The sequence below is a fragment of the Euprymna scolopes genome, chromosome 25 (assembly GCF_053919585.1).
Source record: "Euprymna scolopes isolate OS-2025 chromosome 25, ASM5391958v1, whole genome shotgun sequence".
NCBI lineage: Eukaryota > Metazoa > Mollusca > Cephalopoda > Sepiida > Sepiolidae > Euprymna > Euprymna scolopes.
In genome coordinates, this window is record NC_136506.1 from 65,979,224 (window position 1) to 66,000,744 (window position 21,521).

At 29.0% G+C, this 21,521-nt stretch overlaps 1 protein-coding gene across 6 annotated transcripts in view; it reads left to right on the forward strand.

Annotated features, from left to right (window-relative positions):
* Positions 1–21,521, forward strand: part of LOC145247409 (serine/threonine-protein phosphatase 1 regulatory subunit 10-like) — a 138,307-nt gene that overhangs the window by 68,382 nt on the left and 48,404 nt on the right. For all 6 annotated transcript variants that reach the window (XM_080109116.1, XM_080109120.1, XM_080109118.1 and 3 more), the window contains 3 exons: positions 5,063–5,143; positions 13,484–13,732; positions 21,242–21,326. In XM_080109116.1, coding sequence (XP_079965242.1) covers positions 5,063–5,143; positions 13,484–13,732; positions 21,242–21,326 — 415 coding nt within the window. The remainder of the gene's footprint in view (positions 1–5,062; positions 5,144–13,483; positions 13,733–21,241; positions 21,327–21,521) is intronic.

Below are 21,521 nucleotides of genomic sequence, written 5' to 3' on the forward strand. Positions count from 1 at the left end.
GTCATGTATATGGTGGGGAGGTGAAAGTATTTGCCAAAAATAATAATGCCAAATAACCTGTTAGTATATATCTCGAGAGAGTTGGGGCAGCCAGTCATTATTTATACAGGTTGGATTAAAAACCACAGAGTTTTCATATTTTAGACTTTTCTGAATTAAGTGTCTGAGGTGACTGGTGTAATATAGTTCCGACTTCTTCCCTAGAAACTCCATCCTTATATTTACACATGGATTAAATGTAAACAATAAAATACTCTTTCTAGATGTACTAATAAACCCTATGCAATATAGGATATTCACATTTAAAAAATCCTACACATAACCCTATCCACCTTAACTATCACAGTGAATGCTGACAAAAATCTAAAATAATCTTAATAAAAAAACCTTGTCCATTGTGCACACTATATCCTCATCCAGAACATTTTTTTATAAGAAAAATCCAATATAAAACAAGCTAATAACAATTCCCCCAATAGTCAACCAAAAAATAAACTTAGATATAAAATCCATGTATGGGGGGGAAAAAAAAAAAAAAAATATATATATATATATATATATATATATATAAACCCCAACACAAAAAAACTACATTTACCACTCATATTTGAAAAATCAAATGCACCTTAATTATAAACTCTACAAAAAAAGCAATAATTATACAGGATATACTAAACCTTCTGGAAATTAAACCATTTACTATACACCATATAAAACATCTAACTGAATAATAAAATATAATGCCAAACAACTGTAATATATATTCACATGCCCATTTGAGAAATGTCTTCCTAATGACTAAAATAGAACATGATATAGTACATGCAATAACAACTCTCTCCAGACTTCTTATAAATCATCTATCCTACACAATTCAACGCCACATCGTTTCATGCAACAAAACACTACAGTTAACTTAGAGAAGAAAAATTGACTAAAAATACTAGAAACAATAATTATAAAACGAAACTTGAAAAAAAAATAGCTTTTAATATCAATACTAACATATTAAATATCTTCCATATTTAAAAATAAATATACAAAATAATATAATTAAACGTAATTGATAAAACAATAATATACAAATACATTCCTTTCTTCTGTTCTGATGAAACGTGAGAGAAAATAATAAAAACACAAGAAAAAATAAATTCATAAAAAAGAAAAAAAAACAACTCCTGATGAACCCTTAAACCCATACATTAATTACCATCTGAACCCCGAAAGTTTGCTTGCTATATTAAGAAAGTAATTAAGAAAATTATACTATATCAAACAAGAGGAAAATTCAGGTTATCCATGATGACTGTGCGCCTAAATAACATTAATGCTGGTGTGCTTCGAGTCGATCATTGAACCTTTATTATTCCTGTTATTCATAAACAACCTCCCTGATAAAATTGTGTCTGAAATAGGTATATTTGCTGATGACACCATGCTCTACTAGACATGAGGGGAAAAATGAATGTACATATATCACCTTTTCAACCACCAATTATCATCATAAATAACACCCTACCTTAGAGGTCATTGTTCAAACCTCGGCTTAACATTCACATGGAGCATGAATTGGAACAAATATATTGAGGACATTGCCAAAGCTACTGCAAAGAAGGTGGGCTCCCTTTTCCATGCTAAAAAATTACTCATACGCATGAGTATTCTACACCTCTACAAGGCCACGATTCGCTTTTACATGAAGTATTATTGCAATATCTGGGCGCGTGCATGTACCACTAGTCTCTCTTCCTTAGACAGAGTTCCAAAAAGAATTTCAAATCTAATAAATCTTTCACTAGTGATGGAATGTGGTATCCTACTGCCTGTTAATGCTCTTATAAATTCCTATCACTTGTGCTTGCTTGATGTAAATAGTCTTGACTAACCAGACAGATAACAAAATCCCACCTTTTCACTATTAAAGTTCCTAGATGCTGGGAAGCCTTCTACTCTACTAGTTTCTTCTCTTGAATTACTAAATTTAGTTATTTTCTCTCTTTCCTGCTTCCCTAAGTGTACTGACATGCAGAAGTTATGAACAAATATCTCCCTATTTAACTCCTATGGTTGCCTATAGACATAATCCCAAATAGTAGCCCCTTACATCCAAGTGGCAATATACTGCCTTTAGGGTGACAAAATATACATATGTATGTATGCTAGCTGGTTAGCTACTTTAAACCAAAATTTTCAATAAGACAAAATATTTTTGCATTCATATGAATAAATCTTAACATTTTGTCAAGTTTGATAAAAATTTATCGATGTTATTTATAATTTGAGAAAGAATAAAAAAGAAAAAAGAAATCAATTTGTCTGAGGGATGATGTGAGAGGCTCTTTTTTTTTTTTTTTTTTTTTTTTTTTGTTATTTTACAATTTAGAAATGTCTGGAAAAATGCATTTAGACACAGATGTGAAATGTTTGTTCAAACGTCATTGAACTTAAGAACAATGAAAAAAAAAAAATGTGTTGCCGACAGAAGAAAATAAGTAATTCAGTCACTGTCCTAGGTTTTTCTGTGAACTTTTCTTGCTTATGGCTCATTAGTATATCTTTCTAGTGTGATGTTCAATATAAATTACTTACTTTTTCAAAAATAATTTATCTTTTTAATAAATCATTTTAATTACTGCTCATGTTAACAAAACTATTGCACATATATAGAAAAATAGGACAATGGAATTGTAAATGATTAACACCAAATGGTAATTTATTATAAACTGTTTAAAATATAGTTATGCAAATTTGGATCTTCTGTCAGTACTATATAAAAATGTTATAATGTATCGATTTAAATAAGTTGCCCATTTTTCTGAAGATGAATCCATTATAGTCTGAAATTAATAAGAAATATTTCAACTTTAAAAAGAAAGAAATTGAATCGTATTTTTACATCTTTAATGTGTTCTCAAAACTGTTATATAGTAAGTTATGAAACTATATATGGCAATAAAGCTACACAGAATTTTCCTAGTTTCATCTTTGTAAGGGCTCGTCATGCTAAAATGCATGGAATTCATGTTACAAGATGTTTTTTTATATAAACATGTGGTTGTAAGTTAGCTAACCAATCATTCATTGTTATTTCCGCTCATAGGTGTAAGTTTTCATTAGCCAATGGCAGGGCTTTTTTCAAACAAAGGTTCAGCTAACCTATTCCCTCTTCCTTTTATCAGTTTTGAAGAAAGGTGGCTCATCCATTTTTATGAATGTGTTAAATTAAGAGGTGACCTTGTTTTAATATATAAATGTTTGGAGTGCTTTTCTTATTTTATATATATATAAATCATGCATTACCCTAAAGTTTATTCTATACATACTTATACAGTTTAATAGGTTTTGTGGGTGTTACAGCAGGATTTCAAATTTTTCATTCAGGCATAATCTACACTAGTTGTTTAAATTTTTACATATACTGGCTTGTCAAACTATTTTCCACTTGACTATTGGCGAGTCTCAATGTTTTTTGAGTTCTCACAAATGGGTTGCTAGTGCAGTTTTTATTCAACAAACATGTTTTTAAAAAATGTTTAGCACAAAATTGTTAATATTTATGGAGAGAGAGAGAGAGAGATAAATATGTTAAAGAATGTAAGAAAAAAAAAAACTTGGACTGTTTATGGTCATCAAATGCATTTTAACAACTGGTAATTCCAAGTTCATTTTGTTCCAAAATAAAAATTTTCAAACTTTCCTGAGATTAAAACATAAACTGAAAACTTCACTCATTATATATCAAATATCCAAATTTTGAGATTATCTTGTATTAAGGAGATATTGCACATTTTTTGCTCACAATTTTTAAGTAATCTATCAACCTTGTTTGATTGGATTTCATTTTCAGTGTGTTGAATAAAAAAAAAATAACTTCCTCATTGTAGTTTCAGTTGTTTATACAATTTGAAGAAATTTGATAAACATTGGCCACTTTTGTTTATGTAATGGCACCTGAAATGTGAATCTATAAATCTATTATAGACACATTTGCTTTACTATTGAGATTGTTCTTAGCGCAGCAATAATTTATTCGGAATATCATATAATAGCAAAAATATTTAATCCAATTGCTTCTTACAAGTCATGTCCATTTTTTTTTTATCTGAGACAGTAGGAGTAACTAGTGACCAACTCAGACTACTCTCATGACTCTCTGAGAAGACATTGACATTCAGAACTTTTTACCATTAGATTGCCACCTCATTTTATATGATTGATTTGTAGTTTTAAAATTACATTACAATTAAAGAGATAGTAAAAAAGTAAAAATATTCATAAAGATTAAATTTAATATTAAGTATACAATCTAGCCTAGTTTAGAGTGCAAAAATGAGTAAATTAACCTAAAAAAATGAATGAGATATTATTTCTTTTTTTGTTTTTTTTTTTTAAAGATTTGGATGTAAACAAAATCGAATCTTTTTTTAATAAATATACAATTTTTTGTTTTGTTTATTTTCATGCTACTTTAAGATAAGTCACAATTTTCATTGATCCAATTTTTTTTTTCAAACATGTCATTCTAACTTTGTTCTTTTTCAAAAGAAGTTGCATCCTTACCCCCGTCCCTCTTTTTTTTTCATCTAAGATCTGTAGATGAACACTAAGTTTAGGCAAGTTTTTGCTTTTTTGCTATTGTATTCTTACATCGTGTTGGCCTATACCAGAGTTCTGTGACCTTATTTATACTTCAAAACGGTTTTGTAATTTTTAAGAAAATTTTATTATAATTCATGTTAATATAAAAACAAAAGTTTTTCAAGATAATACTTCATGGCATTAAAAGGATTCAAATTCATATTACTGAAATGTATTTTGTTTGATGAGATAAAGAAAATTTATTAAAAAAAAAAAAAAGAATTTTTATATCTTTAGATTCTTTGAAAAATTTAATTATTAGAATTTATTTGAATGTACTGTTACATATCCATTTTTATAACACACAAACATTGATATTTATATGGATAGAAAGTTAAATATTTGGGTTTAACTTTTCAGCCTTTTCTGCCTTTCATAATGTTTTCTTATTTTGCTTAAATTTTTATCCATCTTTGTTTTTCAGGAATAAAAAATTTAGCTGGTGGCATAGTGGACCAATGGATGAAAAAAATTAGGGAGAAAAGCAACGTAGAAAATAGTAATGGTAAGATATTAACCCATGAGTATTACAATTTGGTGGGCAATGAGTCGGATTAATAATAATTCTCATCTACTTTGACTTGGCTTTTTTCATACGCATTATTTAATGCACAACATTATCTGCATTTTTTCTTTTTTATTTCAAACAAACAAGGTTACATAATTTAAAAAAACAACTGCGATGTAAATGCTTTTTCAAAGTGTGTGTATGTATGAAAAAATCTTGTAGAAATGCATCTGTTGAAACTATAAGAAAATATGATGTAAACGAAAATGCGGTTTCAATCTTTAGTATGACGGACTGAAGGACAAAATGCTTTGACTTTTCTGAAGTAAGATTGGGCCATTCAAGCTGCACATTTAATTATCTCAAGCTAAAGCATGAAAGAAAAATGGACGAAAACCCTTATAGAGATGAATGTATTCATGTACAGAAATGTTGAACATAAATTATACTTGGGCAAAACCAATAAAAGTAATGAGGGGAAAGAAAACAAAAAGGACAAAATAAGACTTCCTCTCTCTCTCTCTTTTTCACTGGCGAATTGTTAAATATTTTTCCTTAGTCTGTTTCCTGGTGTTCATAGAGAGAGTAGCAGTACATCTGAATTAGGAAATGAAAACTCCTTCCTCTTTCTTAATTCATGATTAAAAGAACTAAAATATTGATCAGGATTGAAAATAATGTTTTTAACAAATATATTAAAATTGACTGAACAATTTCAGGTCACCATCAAAAAAATAAGAAAAAATTAACTTTATTTTATATGCAAGATGATGATGATATGATCTTCAAAAATAGTATTGAAAAAAAAAAAATAACTGGTAGAATCTGCTCTCTGGATGCATTGAAAATACTATTTCAAACTTAAGTGTGACAGTGAAAACATGACTGACTGATGCAACCTGTGATAGATGCAAAGGTCCATCTTAAAATGCTAAGAAAATTATTGAATATACAAGAAATGTTTTGTTTTTTTTTTAATCTAAAAAAAAATTTTTTATTGAAAGTTTTTAATCAAGTACAAAGTAGTTGGGTTTTTTTCAGTAGAGAAATATTTCTTGAAAGGAATTTTCATTCAAAAGAAAGAAAAATGTTCACATGACCATTTTTTTATTTACTGATTTTACTTTCAGAATAATAACTACATGAACAAATAAGTTTTGTTTATCAAAATTAAAGATAATTTTGTTTTGAATTAAAATATTTAAAAAAAAAAAAAAAAAAAAAATCCCTATTCTTAGTAATATTAATTTATTTGATTTTAACTGAAACTTTTATTTAAAATATTTCCACTGCAATTTTTTCATGAAATATTTTTGAACCTTTTTTATTGATTAGAATTTGTTTTTAGCTCTAAGAAAGTCAAATAGTACAGTTGATAGAACCTTGAACTGAAGATTTCAGTTTCGGGTTCTATTTATGACATTTTATTTGTCGGAAATTATTTATTATTAATGCAATGTTTTCCATTTTTAAAAGTAGTTAAAATCTCTGATATTTCAAAATGAAACCAATTCCCCAATGTTTAAAAATTATGTTTAAAAAAGAAAAAAAAATTGTGCCTGACAAACGGAAAAAAATCTATATTTATATAAATGTTCCTTAACTTAGATTTGATTTCCAAAAAAAAAAAAAAAAAAATTCTAAGCATGAAATATTTTGATCAGAAATATTTGACCCTTTGATACTATAAGTTTCTGAGAAAATTATTTTCCTTTGGTTGAGAAGCACAAATGAACACAAGTGTCACTAATTACTTTCTATTTGTTGGTTTAAATGAAGGTTTCAAAATTATTTTTGAAATATTAATTTTACAATAATAAACATGTCAGACATTTTTAATTTAGATTGAAATGGTTTGTGTATTCTGTCATGAAACTTCTCATTCCAAACTAATTTTGAGTCCAATGAAAAATCATTTTAAAGATAAAAGTCAAGTATTATGTTCGTTTTGTGCTTTTAGTAAAGGAAACATTTTTTATTTGTTTGTATTTTGAAATAAATGGTTCTGATTTGTGAAAGGTGAATAAAAAACGAACTTGTATAAAATGATTTGAAAACTTGATTTTCATACTATCTACTTAATGGGTGGTCGCTTTAAAAATATGAAATGGATTTTAAAGTTTTAAAAATTAACATACACATCTGAAGGATGAAGTTTGTAAAGATGAAAAATTTGATTCGACTTGAAAATAAAAAAAAAAATCTGAATAATCAGCATTTTCATTCCATGAAGTTTAAATGTACATTTAAATAAAAGTATTCGTCCTTTTTGCTTGTTATTTTCGAAATATCCAACCAATTATCATGTTTGGATCAATGGTCAGTTGTCAGACATCTATCTTTGGGCCAAATGGGGGTCTTGAAGGTGAAAGTTATATTTGATTTCAAATAATTGTTCCTTGAAATTAAGAGATTCGTCTATAACATTTTTTTCTAAGACAATTATTAATATCTTTATTTTTGTTATCAAAATATTCTGTTGCTGTAAATTCTGTCCATATCTGTGATTTAGCCCAAATAAGCATGGCTACTTAGCATTGTCGGTGGTCCTGGATAAATAAAAAAAAAAAAAATAAATAAAAAAATAGAATTTTAAAAAGTGTGTAACATCTTTAAAAAGAAAGTCTTCAGTTGCATACTGTTTGAATGAACCTTTTAAAATGTTTATTTTTTTGTGTGTTTATTCACCTTGGGCCAGATGTCATTTTGGTATACATGGCTCCATTTTGTCCATTTGTTGTTGTTTGTTGTTGTCTAAAAGTGGATTGAGGTTAATCTCACCCTGATGCTTTTGAAAAGGGACGAAAGACCTGAATATTTTCAACTGGCCTCTGGGCTTTTTTTATAAGCGATGGTTCATTAGTGAAAAAAAAATATTCAGAAATTGAAATCTTTAGAACTGGCTCTTATTTACTTACCTCTCTGAACAGTTTGACATGTAGTTGTTTTTAATGTGGGAAAAATCCAGGTCCCCAATAGAGATACTCTGGATTAGAACAATAAAGTGCCTCAGTCTAAAAGGATCTCTTATTCAATGATCAAAGCCAAAACAGATGAAGTATAGTATCAAAACAGATACTGTACTTTAATTTTAATTGATTTTTCTTTTTATATTAAATTGCTCATAAGAAACCAAACTCTTTTGATAACTTTTGGAGTAGAATGGGAGTTCTAAGAAAATAGAGAAAATCAAAGCAAGAGGTCATTTAAGAAGAGATAGTCTTTCTTCCAAAAGATTCATAGGAAGAATGAACCCAACATTAAAAATACTTAATTTTCATCTCTCAGCATATATGTTTTGGTTTTGAACAAATTGGTGAGAAAAACTGAACTAAATTACTTGTTTTTAATCAGGGTTACCTAGTACTATGGATAATAAAATAGTTTTAAAATAATTGTGTGTAACATTATATAAAAAAAAATACTTCGATCCTTTCTCTGACTTTCCCCCTGTCTCTATTTCTTTTTTTCTCGTTGACTGACCCTCTCTTTATATACCTCTACCTATTCTTCTAATTTTCCCCTTTCTCTACTTTTCTTTAGTCCCGTCTCTCTCCTTCAATATAATAATTTTTTTCATTTTCACCCAAAACAAAGCACAGTGCCACTTTGATGTAGGAGGCTACTATCAAGGTCATAAGTTGCAGGGATTCTATGTAGGAAGTTGAGCAGCAAGATGTCTGTTCACATTAAATTTGAACTTCTGCATGTCAGTACAGTTGGGAAAGCAGGAACCCGGAAGGGAGTTCCAAAGTCTAGTAGTTCTGGGGAAGAGACTATTAGAGTAGAAGTTTCAGTGTTATTCTTAAAACCACTACTACTAAGAAAGGTATTTTACCCCCTCTACACTAATTTTTCACATAAAGTTGAGAGTTACGATGGATAGGAATATGTAAGGTTTGTAAGTGCATCTTGTATAGTTTCTGACCTTCACCCAAACATAACAGACTTTTTTAAGCGAGCACTTTTTTTTTTTAACTATGGTTTATTTAAATGACAAATTGTGAAATTATATTAAAGTTGCGGTTATTTCAAATCCAAATTGGTACTCATTGCTGTTGGAGAAATCCATTTCTGATTAACCTTCATAGCTTCTCATCGCTGACCTTGTGTGGCAGATGTATTTGGTCAAATTCTTATGCTATCTTGATTTTGGCCACTTTCTAGTTCTAATCCATGGTGTGTCGCTCTCAGTCCACCTGTTGTCTGTAACAAGAGACGTCGTCAGCTCATCTATTTTCCCTTCTCAATTGTCTTGATGATGTCATTCCCTCCAGATGTTGCTGTTTCGGACATGTAAAGTGATAATGAGCATGCTCCACTACAATTTATATTTGATCTCTGCAGTGGCAATGTTCAACACTCAACCTTCCATAGGTCATCAGTATCATCTATTATATAAAAGGCAGTTGCGTGTGTGGGTGTGTGTTCAGCAAATAGTAAATAACTACAAAACAAACATCCACAATTTGGTATATTCTTGATCAGCTAAATAAATAAGCTAATAGATAAATAATATCTAAAAATAAAAAAAATTGTCCATTCTCTGAGGGTCAGCTGGGTTACTTTAGTTGGGAAGGCAGTTTTTAGTGTTATTATGTACGGAAAGAAAATGTTGACTCAATAAGAGTGTAGGTGTATGTCCAGCTGGAGAGAGATGGAGAGATAAAAGTTTTAATATAAATAGGTTATTTTAGCCCTGACCAATGTTAGGTAGCCCTATGGAAAAATGAATTGTGTGTGTGTGTGTGTATATATATATATATATATAAGTGAAAAGTGTAAGGTTTGTTTAAAAGAATAAAATCAAATATATATATTAAGTTGAACAGGTTTCCAACTTCTAAATCTAATCTAAATAACTTCTGTCTTAAAATGTACAAATTTCATTCTGGATAACCTTTTTTTTCTGGGCATTGGTCCATGTTTTTTTAAGAGAAAAATTGTATTACAAATATTTCCTTTTTTAAAATCATGGGCCGATTCTAAAGAAAATGATTTAGAATAATTTTGTTATTTTAAAATGAAAACTGTCTAAGTTTGATGTTAAAAATCCATCTGATTAATCTTTCTATTAGATTTGCTTCTGTAATGCTACCCTTTTCATAAAAACATGATTAGAAGCTTAGAATATTCTTTTACAAGGAAACCATCTATTCTGTAGCAAATGTCAATTATAGATTTTTTGTTCTTTCAAGAGCAAATTTTGCTATTATTTCAGAATGGTAAATACTGATACATTCTTTTCTTTAATAATACTAAAAAACTCCAAATTTTCATTCAAGTAGAAACTGCTATGGAAAGAAATAGGTAATATGTAAAAATGTTAAAATTTCAATGTAGAAAAAGTGATGCATTATTCACAGAGTTCTTAAGTATGACTCAAATGTAAAGTGAATAACTTTAAAATTGAATATAATAGTTGTCTATTGTAAAACAAAGTTTCTATTTCTTTTTTGTATAAATTAAAAAATGCATGAATAAACAAAAACTTAAAAATAAAACTGAGTTTACTACATTCCAGACAATGTTCGGGTAGGTACAGCAAGTTGTCTTTAATTTAAAAACTTAACATCATTTTTCCTCATGGTTCTTTTCTGCCCTTTCTCTATTTACAACTTTCTTTTTATCTCCCTCTCATTTTCATTCTATTCAGATCTTAAGTCTGTTTATATTTTCTAGCTTTCAAAATTATCCATTCATAATACTTAGTTTTTAATAACTAACAATTAAAAAAATTACTAACATTGGCTTTATAAATATAGTATTATTAATTTTATTACATTCAGCATCACAAGGGCTCCTTATGCCAAATTGGCACATCTGGACTGGTGCTCCAAGCACTAGTCACTCTCTCTTGGACGAATTATGCAGTCAATGGAATTGAGGAATTGTTTCATAAGGTGGCACTACACCAGATTATCAAATATTTAAAAATAACAACTCTTTAAATTATGTTAAACCATGCTGATAAAATGTTAAAAGCAACCAAAAGTTTAAAGGCACATAACTTTGAAAGTAATTAAAAATTTGTGCAACTCAAAATTTAACAAACAACAAAAACTCTTCAAATTCAATAAATGATTTAGCATTAAATGACCGACAGTGGTTGATATGCTGTAAAATACCAATAAACCAACCAAACCAACCAACCCTCTTAAACAAGATGCAAAAAAAAGAATTTATAACCTAATAGGTCCCACACTGTTTGCCAAGCTCCGATCACCACAATGTTGCATTCCTGTGCTTGTATTATGATACAAGTACATTCATAAAATGCACTCCAAACTAACTTCACTTATACTTAAAATACTTTCAACTCATGAGACTATTAGTATCCCCCTCCCCATTCACTGTAGAGGTACACCGATGCTAGATTTTCTAATCTAATAACTTCTTTCCTCGGATCGCTCACCTTTGAAATTCCTTTCTTGCTCTCTGTTTACGTTGTCTGTGCCAACATGTAGAAATTTAAGTGTAATATAAACAGACATCTTGCTGTCCAATGTCCATTTAGGTTTGCTCGTATAAATCTGGCCACTATTACAGTAGAAAAATACATTTCTGAAAACTGTTAGCATTACAATATCCTCATCATTATATAAGTAATTATAATCTAGGTTTTTTGATCCTCTATGATGCACTCAGCATCTCATTAGTTCTTATGCCAACATTTTAGTACATGTATTTGGGACTTATAAGTGTTTACTAGTAATAATGCATTTGATCCTCCCATAGCTTCTTAATGCCAAAATTTATTCATACTAAATTTGGTATTTTTTCCAAAATAGTTTTTACCCCATTACTCTTTCCCATCCTCCTCCAAGGAGGAAGTAATACTTGAGTGAATGGTATGACAAGTGAACATATACCACACTATCAACCCCTGAAAAGATGATACCTGGAAGGCAACAAATAGATACTATACGATCTATACCAAGTTAAGATAGTACATTAGCCTGAAAAAAATATAGTAAATTGAATTGAGCATTAAAAGAAAATACAATTGATAGAATAGTGTAGCTTCAAAGAGACAAATACCAAATCTCCATTAGTAATAGTTTTACTACAAGCTCTCACATAAATGATGCTCTCTAGAGTCAGAGTAGCAAGTCCCTCCCGATTTTTAATATTCTCCATTTCAATACCTGTTGCAAATCACTTTGCATTTTCACAACAGCTGTTTGCTATTGATTTCTATTTGACAACGGCTGTTAACTTTCTCTTATATTTTGAATGGCAATAAGCCATTTTAGGATTCCAGTACTGTGCTCTTCCAGTGATTGTTTAGATAGAGATCTTCCTTCTTAGTCTTTTCATTCTCTGAGACTCTTCATGACCATTTTGTGTGGTGCCAATCAATGCTAGTGCCACTACTTTATGGTGGTTTGTAGTAGTATTAGTACCCATGGTGTTTCATACCAAATTTAATGCAATTCTGTACAATGTTTGTTTTAAATATCAGCAGTAATAGACATAGAGATAAAATGTAGAGAAAGAATATGAAAATAAAATCTTTTAACAAGATTGAGATTGTTGAAAAAGAAAATAACACTAAAAAATTCTGACACTAATGAATCACATTTGCTTTCAAATTGTAAAGTATTTCTTGAACCAAATTGTTGCATCTTTACTATCACACCGTCATGATAAAAGGTAAACTTATTTTCTAAATGCTCATAAACTCTTAGAATTTCTGTGCATTTCAATGGTTGACAAAGCGAACAAAGCATGTCCAAAATCAATAAAATATTATAAGATACATTTTATGTATTCTCTATTTTTCTCACCCCCTCTCTTTTTACTGTTCTTCCTCTTCCTTCCCTACTGCATTAAAAGCAAAGGAGAAAAAAAATTCTCACTCACTGCTTTCATTGAGTTTCATAACCTCACTTCTCCCAATCCTATTTGAAATGATTCTTTATAAAAAGACTATTTTCATCATGACATTTTCTTCCATAAAATAAGGTAAGTTTGAGTCCATGTCCTTTTCAACTACTCACTCTTGATCCTAAAATCACAATATAAAAATGGTGAGCTTTTGTCTTACTGCAGCATCAACCATATTATCATGTAATAAGTAAAATTAACAATTCAAATAAAATGAAAACTACCTTTATTGAAATACACTGAGATTTTATTGGAGTTCCACACCAAAAATTAAACTATTCAAAAAAAAAAAAAAAAAAAAAAAAAAAAAAGATGCAATTGTTTTTCATGATGATGGTATTTTTAAAAAAAACTATTATGAACACAAGCATAAAATGTTTTCATTTCTCGTTTCTATGTGACGAGAAATTGATATTTAAATGTGTTTTTGTTTCTTTTATTTTCCAGATAAATCTTCCAAGAAAAAGAAGAAACATGAAAAGGGAGAAAAATTGAAAGTTGATTTCAAGAAAGACTTAGATGGGAATGCTTCTCCCAAATCAAGTGAACCTTCTGCAGAAGGTGCTGTTAAAGCTGACGAATCTGTGATGGCTAATAAAACTTTAAATAAGGTGCTTTTAGATAAGGCCCCGAAAGAGGAAGAGCGCAAACGGCCTAGCACCGTAAAATCATATCCCTCCAAATTTAGGTCGACAGGTGGGTAACACATTTTTAGCGCCATGAAACTCTGTCTCCAAACTCTTGGACGATCACAACACGAACAATTCTGCCAAAATAATTTAATTCCGATTGACAGATTCGCGTTCAAGTCCAAAAAACTCCAGCATTTAAGTTTTTATATTTATGTAAAATGTTTTTAATGATTTTAGGAAACTCTCTTCAATTTTAAACAGAAGATACCATTTGATGGATGCTTGGGTTAGTGGTTTTGAACGAGTCTCATGTTTGAAGGCTTGGTTTATCAAAAGAGCAAGGGGAAGGTTTGCACAAGTTTCTTTTATTAAATTGATGGCAGATAAGCCGAGTGTTGCCTGGATGGCTGTTAAAAAAATATGTTGAAAGATTTCCGTTGAAATTTATGTTGATTTCATATTTATGATATCAGTTACACAAATTAATGCCTATGCTACAATTTTTCAATTTATATAAAAAAAGAGTTAAATTACATTCTCCATTTGAAAAGAATATTATATTATATTATTAGTAGGACTTGTATCTTGGCCCTATCCAGGAAAATTGAAGAAAATCAGAATTGTAATCCTAAGAAGTAAATTGATCGGAAAGGAGAAAGATTTGTATCACTCAACATTCTAAATATTTATTTATGATTATAGAAAATATTTAAAAATAAAATTGTGATTTAATGTTCCTATGAAAACAATTATTGAATATAAAAAAATAAACAATCAAGCTAATAGTTAACTAACAAGAGTTCTTTGTGCACAGTAATATGTAAATTAGTTAAATTTTTGCATGTTGCTTGCAACAAACTAGTATATTAGCTGTTTTTATCATGAATAGAAAAGTGGCCTTTTAATCTCACAATCAGTGCAGCAAATGGCTCAATTTTATAAATATAGTGATATATTCCACTGCTTCTGAAAAATATCTTAACAAAATTTAATAGTTATATGGAACTAGAATATTTGTTTCAGAACAGTTTTGCACCACCTTTATATCCCTTTAGAAATATTAAAATGGAGATATAATGCTACTAAACCTTATGTCTAGAATTCTTATTTTGATAAAAATTCATTGCATAATTTTGATTTTATAACATCTAAAATACATGGCTTAAATATAAAGAGCCTTTAGGAGAAATTGAAATTTTGGAAACTTTGCTCTATCTGTGTGCAATGACTGTGGATCAAATTCATTGCAAATTTGAAATGTCAATTTTCAAATGATAGGTTGTGCCTTTTAAAATCTGTTAAAATACTCTGAAGAAACAAATTTGGAGAATATTTATTGATTCACTTATTACTTTTTAGCAAATCTTGGAGGTATTTTGAATTTTCACAAAGAGCTTCTACCACCTTTTTCTTCCTTTTGCATAAACTAAATATAGCACACATAACAACCACTTGTGCTTAACTGTTTCCCAAAAGTCAATGATTGATTACATACAAATATATAAACATATACACATATTTCACTTTATATAAATAGGCATATCAACTCCAGAATGGGTTAATAATATTGGAACACTCTTGGACCCTTTAAAAAGCACAAGAGTTAAAAACCCTCAAATACTTAGCTATAATAAAAAAAAAAAAAAAAAAATCTTCATCTGGGGCAAATTGAGTGAAAATAAAACTAACACAATTGAATTTAAGCTTAAGATGCATGTTAATTTTGTGGTGTTTATCCCCTATTCAAGAATCTTAAAACGATATTTGTTCATATTTTTAAAATCTTGTATATTTAAGCTAAAATTGAAATCTGTGGTATAAAAAATTGAATGGGATCTTTCATGCTTCTTCAGGATTCCTTTATTGTATCGACTTTTGAAACGTGTGTAGACACAATTCAATTTCTTGTAAATTGGGTTCAATGCCTCAAAAACTATTTGGTACAGCCCTGTTCATTTCTATAGAGAACAATCCTTGTGATATATATCGAAGATTATTACCACGTTGACACATCTGTTTTTGTTAGATGACCAATGTTCAACCAGATGAGTATTTAAGGATATTAGGTGCCGTATATAGAGGGACAATGACGCCTGCAAAAAACTGAAAAACCAACGTTTTTGTTTTTTAAATCTCATTTGCATGGCATACACGTGTGACTAGAGATGATTTCTGAATTCGATATTTCCTAGAAACTTCCTATATCAGAGGAAGAAGTCTGAACTTGCTCAAGCTGTGTTCTGCACTAGGAAAGAACTGTTATTAGATTGTGTTTTGTTCATAGGTTTTGAATTGAAAAGAATACAGTGATGATAATATTTTATAGAGTTTCATCCATAAGTCTTTTCAGAGCCAAATTATTTTAACAAAATAAAAAATAAACCTATTTATCTAAAATATTCATCCATCATGTGTGTGTGTGTGTGTATATATATATATATATATATATATATATATGGCATAATGACTAGTGATTGCTAATAGGCTGGAAGACTAGGATTTTATCTTTGATCAAATCATACCCGCAGCCCCCCTTTATTACTCGGCATTATAAGGTAAGGATCAAGAGTAAGTGGAGCAATCCAAAGAAAAGAGTGGTGTCCTCTCCTACATTTCAGTGTAGTAGCTAAAATCTGGAATCTTTAAGTTGTCCTCGACTATGATCTATTTCACCAAAGTAAAATGTGCACTGGATTTTTCCACCCAGAAATTATTACAACAGTTATGGTGTAACTAAATAAAAAAATAAGCAAAGAATTAAGACAGCTCATCTTGGACAAATAGTGTTCGATATCTTATTGGATAGAGCTATATAATAAAATTTACGTAGCTTTAACATTTTACGACAGTTTAATAGTATCTCTGATCATCAGATTCCTCCTCCACTTGCATCAATCAACATTTCAAGAGACACTTCTGGTAATTGGTGATAATCATAAAACTGTAGTAAAGAGTTAAAACAAGTACAGTTTATAGCAATTCTTAACATTTAAGACCTGTTCGATGAGAAGAGGTTATGTGTTTATAAAAAAAGCAAATATCAATCTTTATGAAAGCTTTTGCAGGAAAATGTTTACGTTCTAGCATTTAAAAACAAAATCAATCTTCATCACCAGGTATTTGTATGCAAGTAATTAAAAAAACTCAATTCTACATTTTAGGTTAAATTAAAATTTGTCTGTAAACTGTGGGACTTTTTTTTTCATTTTAAGTCACCATTTATGAGATAAGGATTAATTAAATAATGGTATAAATTCGTTTCCAACTTGGTTGATTTCAATTAAGTTTGTAACATTCTCTTGTTTCCCTTGAAAAGTCTAATCAGACTGCATCAGTTTTTTTTAAAACTTGACTGTGATATTTTGGCCTTGTTATGCTATTATTTTTTATATAAATTTTTCAAGTTTATTTTTTATACAGAATTTGATTTTTGTATTAAAAAAACAAAAAAAAAACATTTTACACTACTTTTGATCTGTGTGTGTGTGTGCATGATATTTAATTTTTATACTGGAATTGGGACTTTGATGTTAATTATTATTAAAGTCATCTTGAAATTTAAATGAACATATACATGTGAATACAGATGTGGTGTATTTCGACAATTACACGTTCTCTTTTGTCTGGTCATATAAAAAAAACCCCCGAAAAACATTGTAAAATTTTGTGTTTATTTTATTATATATATATTAAGTCATTAAAAGTTATTTTTAAACAAGTAGCCAAGAGTTCAGGCTGTTTGTTTTTATTTTTAGTGGTTGGGGTAGTTGGTTGCTTTTCTGTGGAAGGAAAGCCAACAAAAAAGAAATTGCTGCTTTTTTTCTTTGCAGTTACTATGTCAAATACTAAGGTTAAAACAACTGATTTTTTTCTAAAATGACACAGATGTAGAAAAAAATCTTACAGATTTTTTTTTTGTTTTTTTTTTTGTTTGATTTAAATATAAAATATATTAAACAATTGCTGGCTTTTTAAAAAGAAATAGTTAACTTGATAGAAGCTATATATGGATATAAGAATAACTTTTCATACACTTAAATTTAGTTATGAATCTATATAATACTAAATTCTGAGTTTTCTAAAACATTTTGTATAATTATTTCTCTCGTATTAAAACATGTTTTCCCTTGTTTTTAAATGTATATGTTCCCCACTTATGAGTTGAGCTCAATAGTAGAAAAGTAAGTTTCCATCTAACATGAAGCATTACACTGTATAATTAGAATAATCATGGTTACTGACAGTAAGAATATTAAAAAAAAACATCAAATATAAACACTGTAATTTTCCTTGCTGTCTGGTCAAGTATAATAGTGTAGAAGTTAAATGCTTGATTAGTGATAGGGTTTTGAATCCCACCATGAAAACACCTTACCCACATCAAAACGCCATGATATACCAAGACAGGTGACAATAAAATTTATACACACACATATATATGGAATGGGTAGATAAGCATAAAAACAAACTAGTTAAAATATTGATACAGGAGCGGGTTTAACATTTTTATGAACACCAATATTTCAATTTGTATGAAAGATTGTATTCATAAGAAATGGACAATTTATAGACAGAATTGAGGAAAATGTCAGTATAAACATTTTTTCAGTGCAAACATTTTAAATTTCGAAGATATTTTTATTAATTAAATAAAGCCTGATTGATCTTGAAAGTAGGATTTGAATTTTACTTCAAAATAAACTGTAGAAAGAACAGATTAGAGTTTAACTTGATTTTATTGATATATATGAGTGTGTGTGTATTTTGACAAAATGGAAGCATTTTTAAAATAAAGAGCATACACAAAAGTATTATTAGTTTGCAGCTGTTTCAGGGTAGTGTTTATTTTAAGTCACATATATATGTGTGTGTATAGAAAAGATAAAATGTTGGCAATCTTTACTGATGAGATGTCAAGATGACTTCAAGAAAAAAAATATTACGGCAATTTCCTGATAGAGAACAGAAGAATGTCAAGGTAAGTAAAAGGCATATAAATCGTCCACAAGAGCAATAGATATTAGTTGAGCAATAAAATGTAAAAAAAAAAAAATTACTTTAAAAAAGAAAAGTAATTAAAAGAATTATATGAAGTTCTTTATGGTTAGTAAATTCTTCATGATATAAATAAAAACAGATTTGTAAATGATTTTGCATCATAAGAGAAAAAGCCTAAGGAAACCCAGATGTCAAATTAAAGAACTTAATGTGTCTCAATTATGAAGAGGAGAACCCATACTAGTATGTAAAACAAAATATGATGAGAAAAGTTTGCCGGGAGTTTTGATAATTTGGTCAGTCATTACTGGTTTACACTATGGACATCCTTCGTCTCCCCTGTTGTGTTTGTCGATTACTGCCTCTTTTTCTCATCTGAAGAGATGATCTTCAACAGACTCAATCATATATTTTGTGTTTGTTGGTTCATAATAAAATGAGAAGAAAATAAATCCATGCTCATGTTTGAGTCTTTCTTTCATTGTTCGTGTATGTGTAAAATGGTTAATGCCAATTGTTTGAGGAATTTCATACAAGTTTTCAGCCCCCCACCCTACTCGGCCCACTCCAAATATTTATTTCAATTCTATCTAAATTGGTTAAAAAATATTTTAAGCAGAAAAATGTCCAGTTTTATATTTCCAAAATCTTCAAGACATGGATTTTCCTATGTATGCTGTATGTAAGTAAATACATATATACATAAATTTAAATACATTTAACATTGAAAACAAAGTTTTTCCTCAAAGGGACATGTATATAAGTCATCTACAGCACTAAGAACTTTTTTAAGCAAATTCATTATTCTTAAACATGTTTCAAGCTCATTGAAGATATCTTATGATTAAAGTAGCCACTTATATTCAGTGGATCATTTTGAATGGATATTTTTCCAGTATCAAATAATACAAAAAAGAGCTGGAAAACAGATGAGCAAAATTAATGCATAGTTTCCTATACTGATTTTTTTTCAGTATTAATCTGAAGTGTTAATATATAAAATAAGCAAAAGCAAGCCGATTAATGTCATTTTCAATAAGTATTGCCATTAAATAATCAACAAAACAATTGTAGATAAGTTAAAATATTTAATCATGGCTTTAGCCATTTGATAGAAATAATAGTTCTCTTTATGGGCATAAAATCACATCCCAAACTCTCAAAATCTTTTGCATTATCTGCATTCATTGCTGAAGACTTTCTGAGGTTCTGTCAAATATTTGATGTGTGAAGATGATTTTGAGTGCATTTTTTTTTTTATAAAGGACAAAAGATAACTGAACATTTTGGACAATAAAAATATCCCTGTCCTCTAAAATTAAACATAATTGAATATGAAAAGATACATAAAAAATAATGAATTACGAGAATCTTGAATTTGCCTTAAAAAATAATTTGATAAGAGATAAATTTGACTAATTTTATCAATAAGCAAGATATAAGTTGTAGGTTGTGACTTTGTATAATAAGATTTTCCTCAATTGTACAGAATAAAATTAAATTTAATGAGAAAAGTTTGTTAGAAAACTCGTTTAAAAATATATAGAATAACACACACACACAGACGTATTTTTAATCTAAACTCAAATATGTCAGAAGAATCTATACATTCTATTTCAAGCAGCTGAAGTGTTTAAATATCTGATGTAAATCAGAAATTAAACTAACATGCCGCATTTTAAACTTTGAGATACAAAGTATCCTAGCAATTTATTAAAATCCATGAAATTGATGAGAATAAAGATTTAATCCAATGAATATGAATTGCTTAGTTTTTAGGCTTTAAACTTTGCTTAACAAAACAAAGTATTTATTTAAAAAAAAACTCATTAATATCAAGGTTTCTTTCGGAATTTTAAAGTTTAAATTTTTTTTCTACGTAAAAAAATTAAATCTATTAATTTTAAATAGAATATTTTTTGCTGGAGTTTTTTGGCATGAATATTACTGAAAATAAAATTATGCGTACGTGTGGTGTGTGGATGTGTATATTTATATGTGCATATTTCTGCGTATATAAATCTATTTGTATACACTTGTGTGTATATATAATAGGCATAGCATTTTTTCTATGGTTTGCTTAAGATATATATGTGGACATGTGCATACACACACAGCTGGCTGGGAGGGTAAGGATGGACTGTCAGTAATAGGATGATCCAGGGTTGATGCATCTAGCCATACTGATGAGCCGTGAAATGAAATGTGTATCTATGGATGACTATGCACATTTACACGTGTTTGTACATGTGTATGAAAATATATATATATTCATATATACATATAGATATAGTTTCTATGTTTTCTGGAGATTTTAATCTCATTTTTATATACTTTGTGCACTTTTGTATCTAAAATACCTATTGATGCATTAGTTGCATCGAACCACACTGGGGTCTTCAAAAGATGAAACGTGTATCTGAGGATTACATACATATATACATTCTCTGTTTTATAAAGTCTTTCAAAAATGTTCATTGAAGCATTTCAACTAACATCAGATTTGAACATAATTTTATCCATAAGTTAATAATCTACATTTTTACATCTAATATCTCTCCATTATCCTTTACAGGTCTTGAAGAAGCTACTGTCTTACCTCCAAAGAAGAAACCAAGCTCTGATGTAAATCTAAAGCCCATTCCAAAGAGGCACTTATCGTAAGCTTATTTACCTATTTATTTATTTATTTATTTTTTTTGTGACTATCATTTTATAAACGTGAAAGGTCCAGAATGTCAGTCTGAAAAAAAAGTGTACAGTTTAAGATCATCTTGGAACTTGCACAAGATTTTTGAATTTAGAAAATATGAGTTGTTTCCAGGACACTCACCTCTGATGTTATAAAGAGAAAT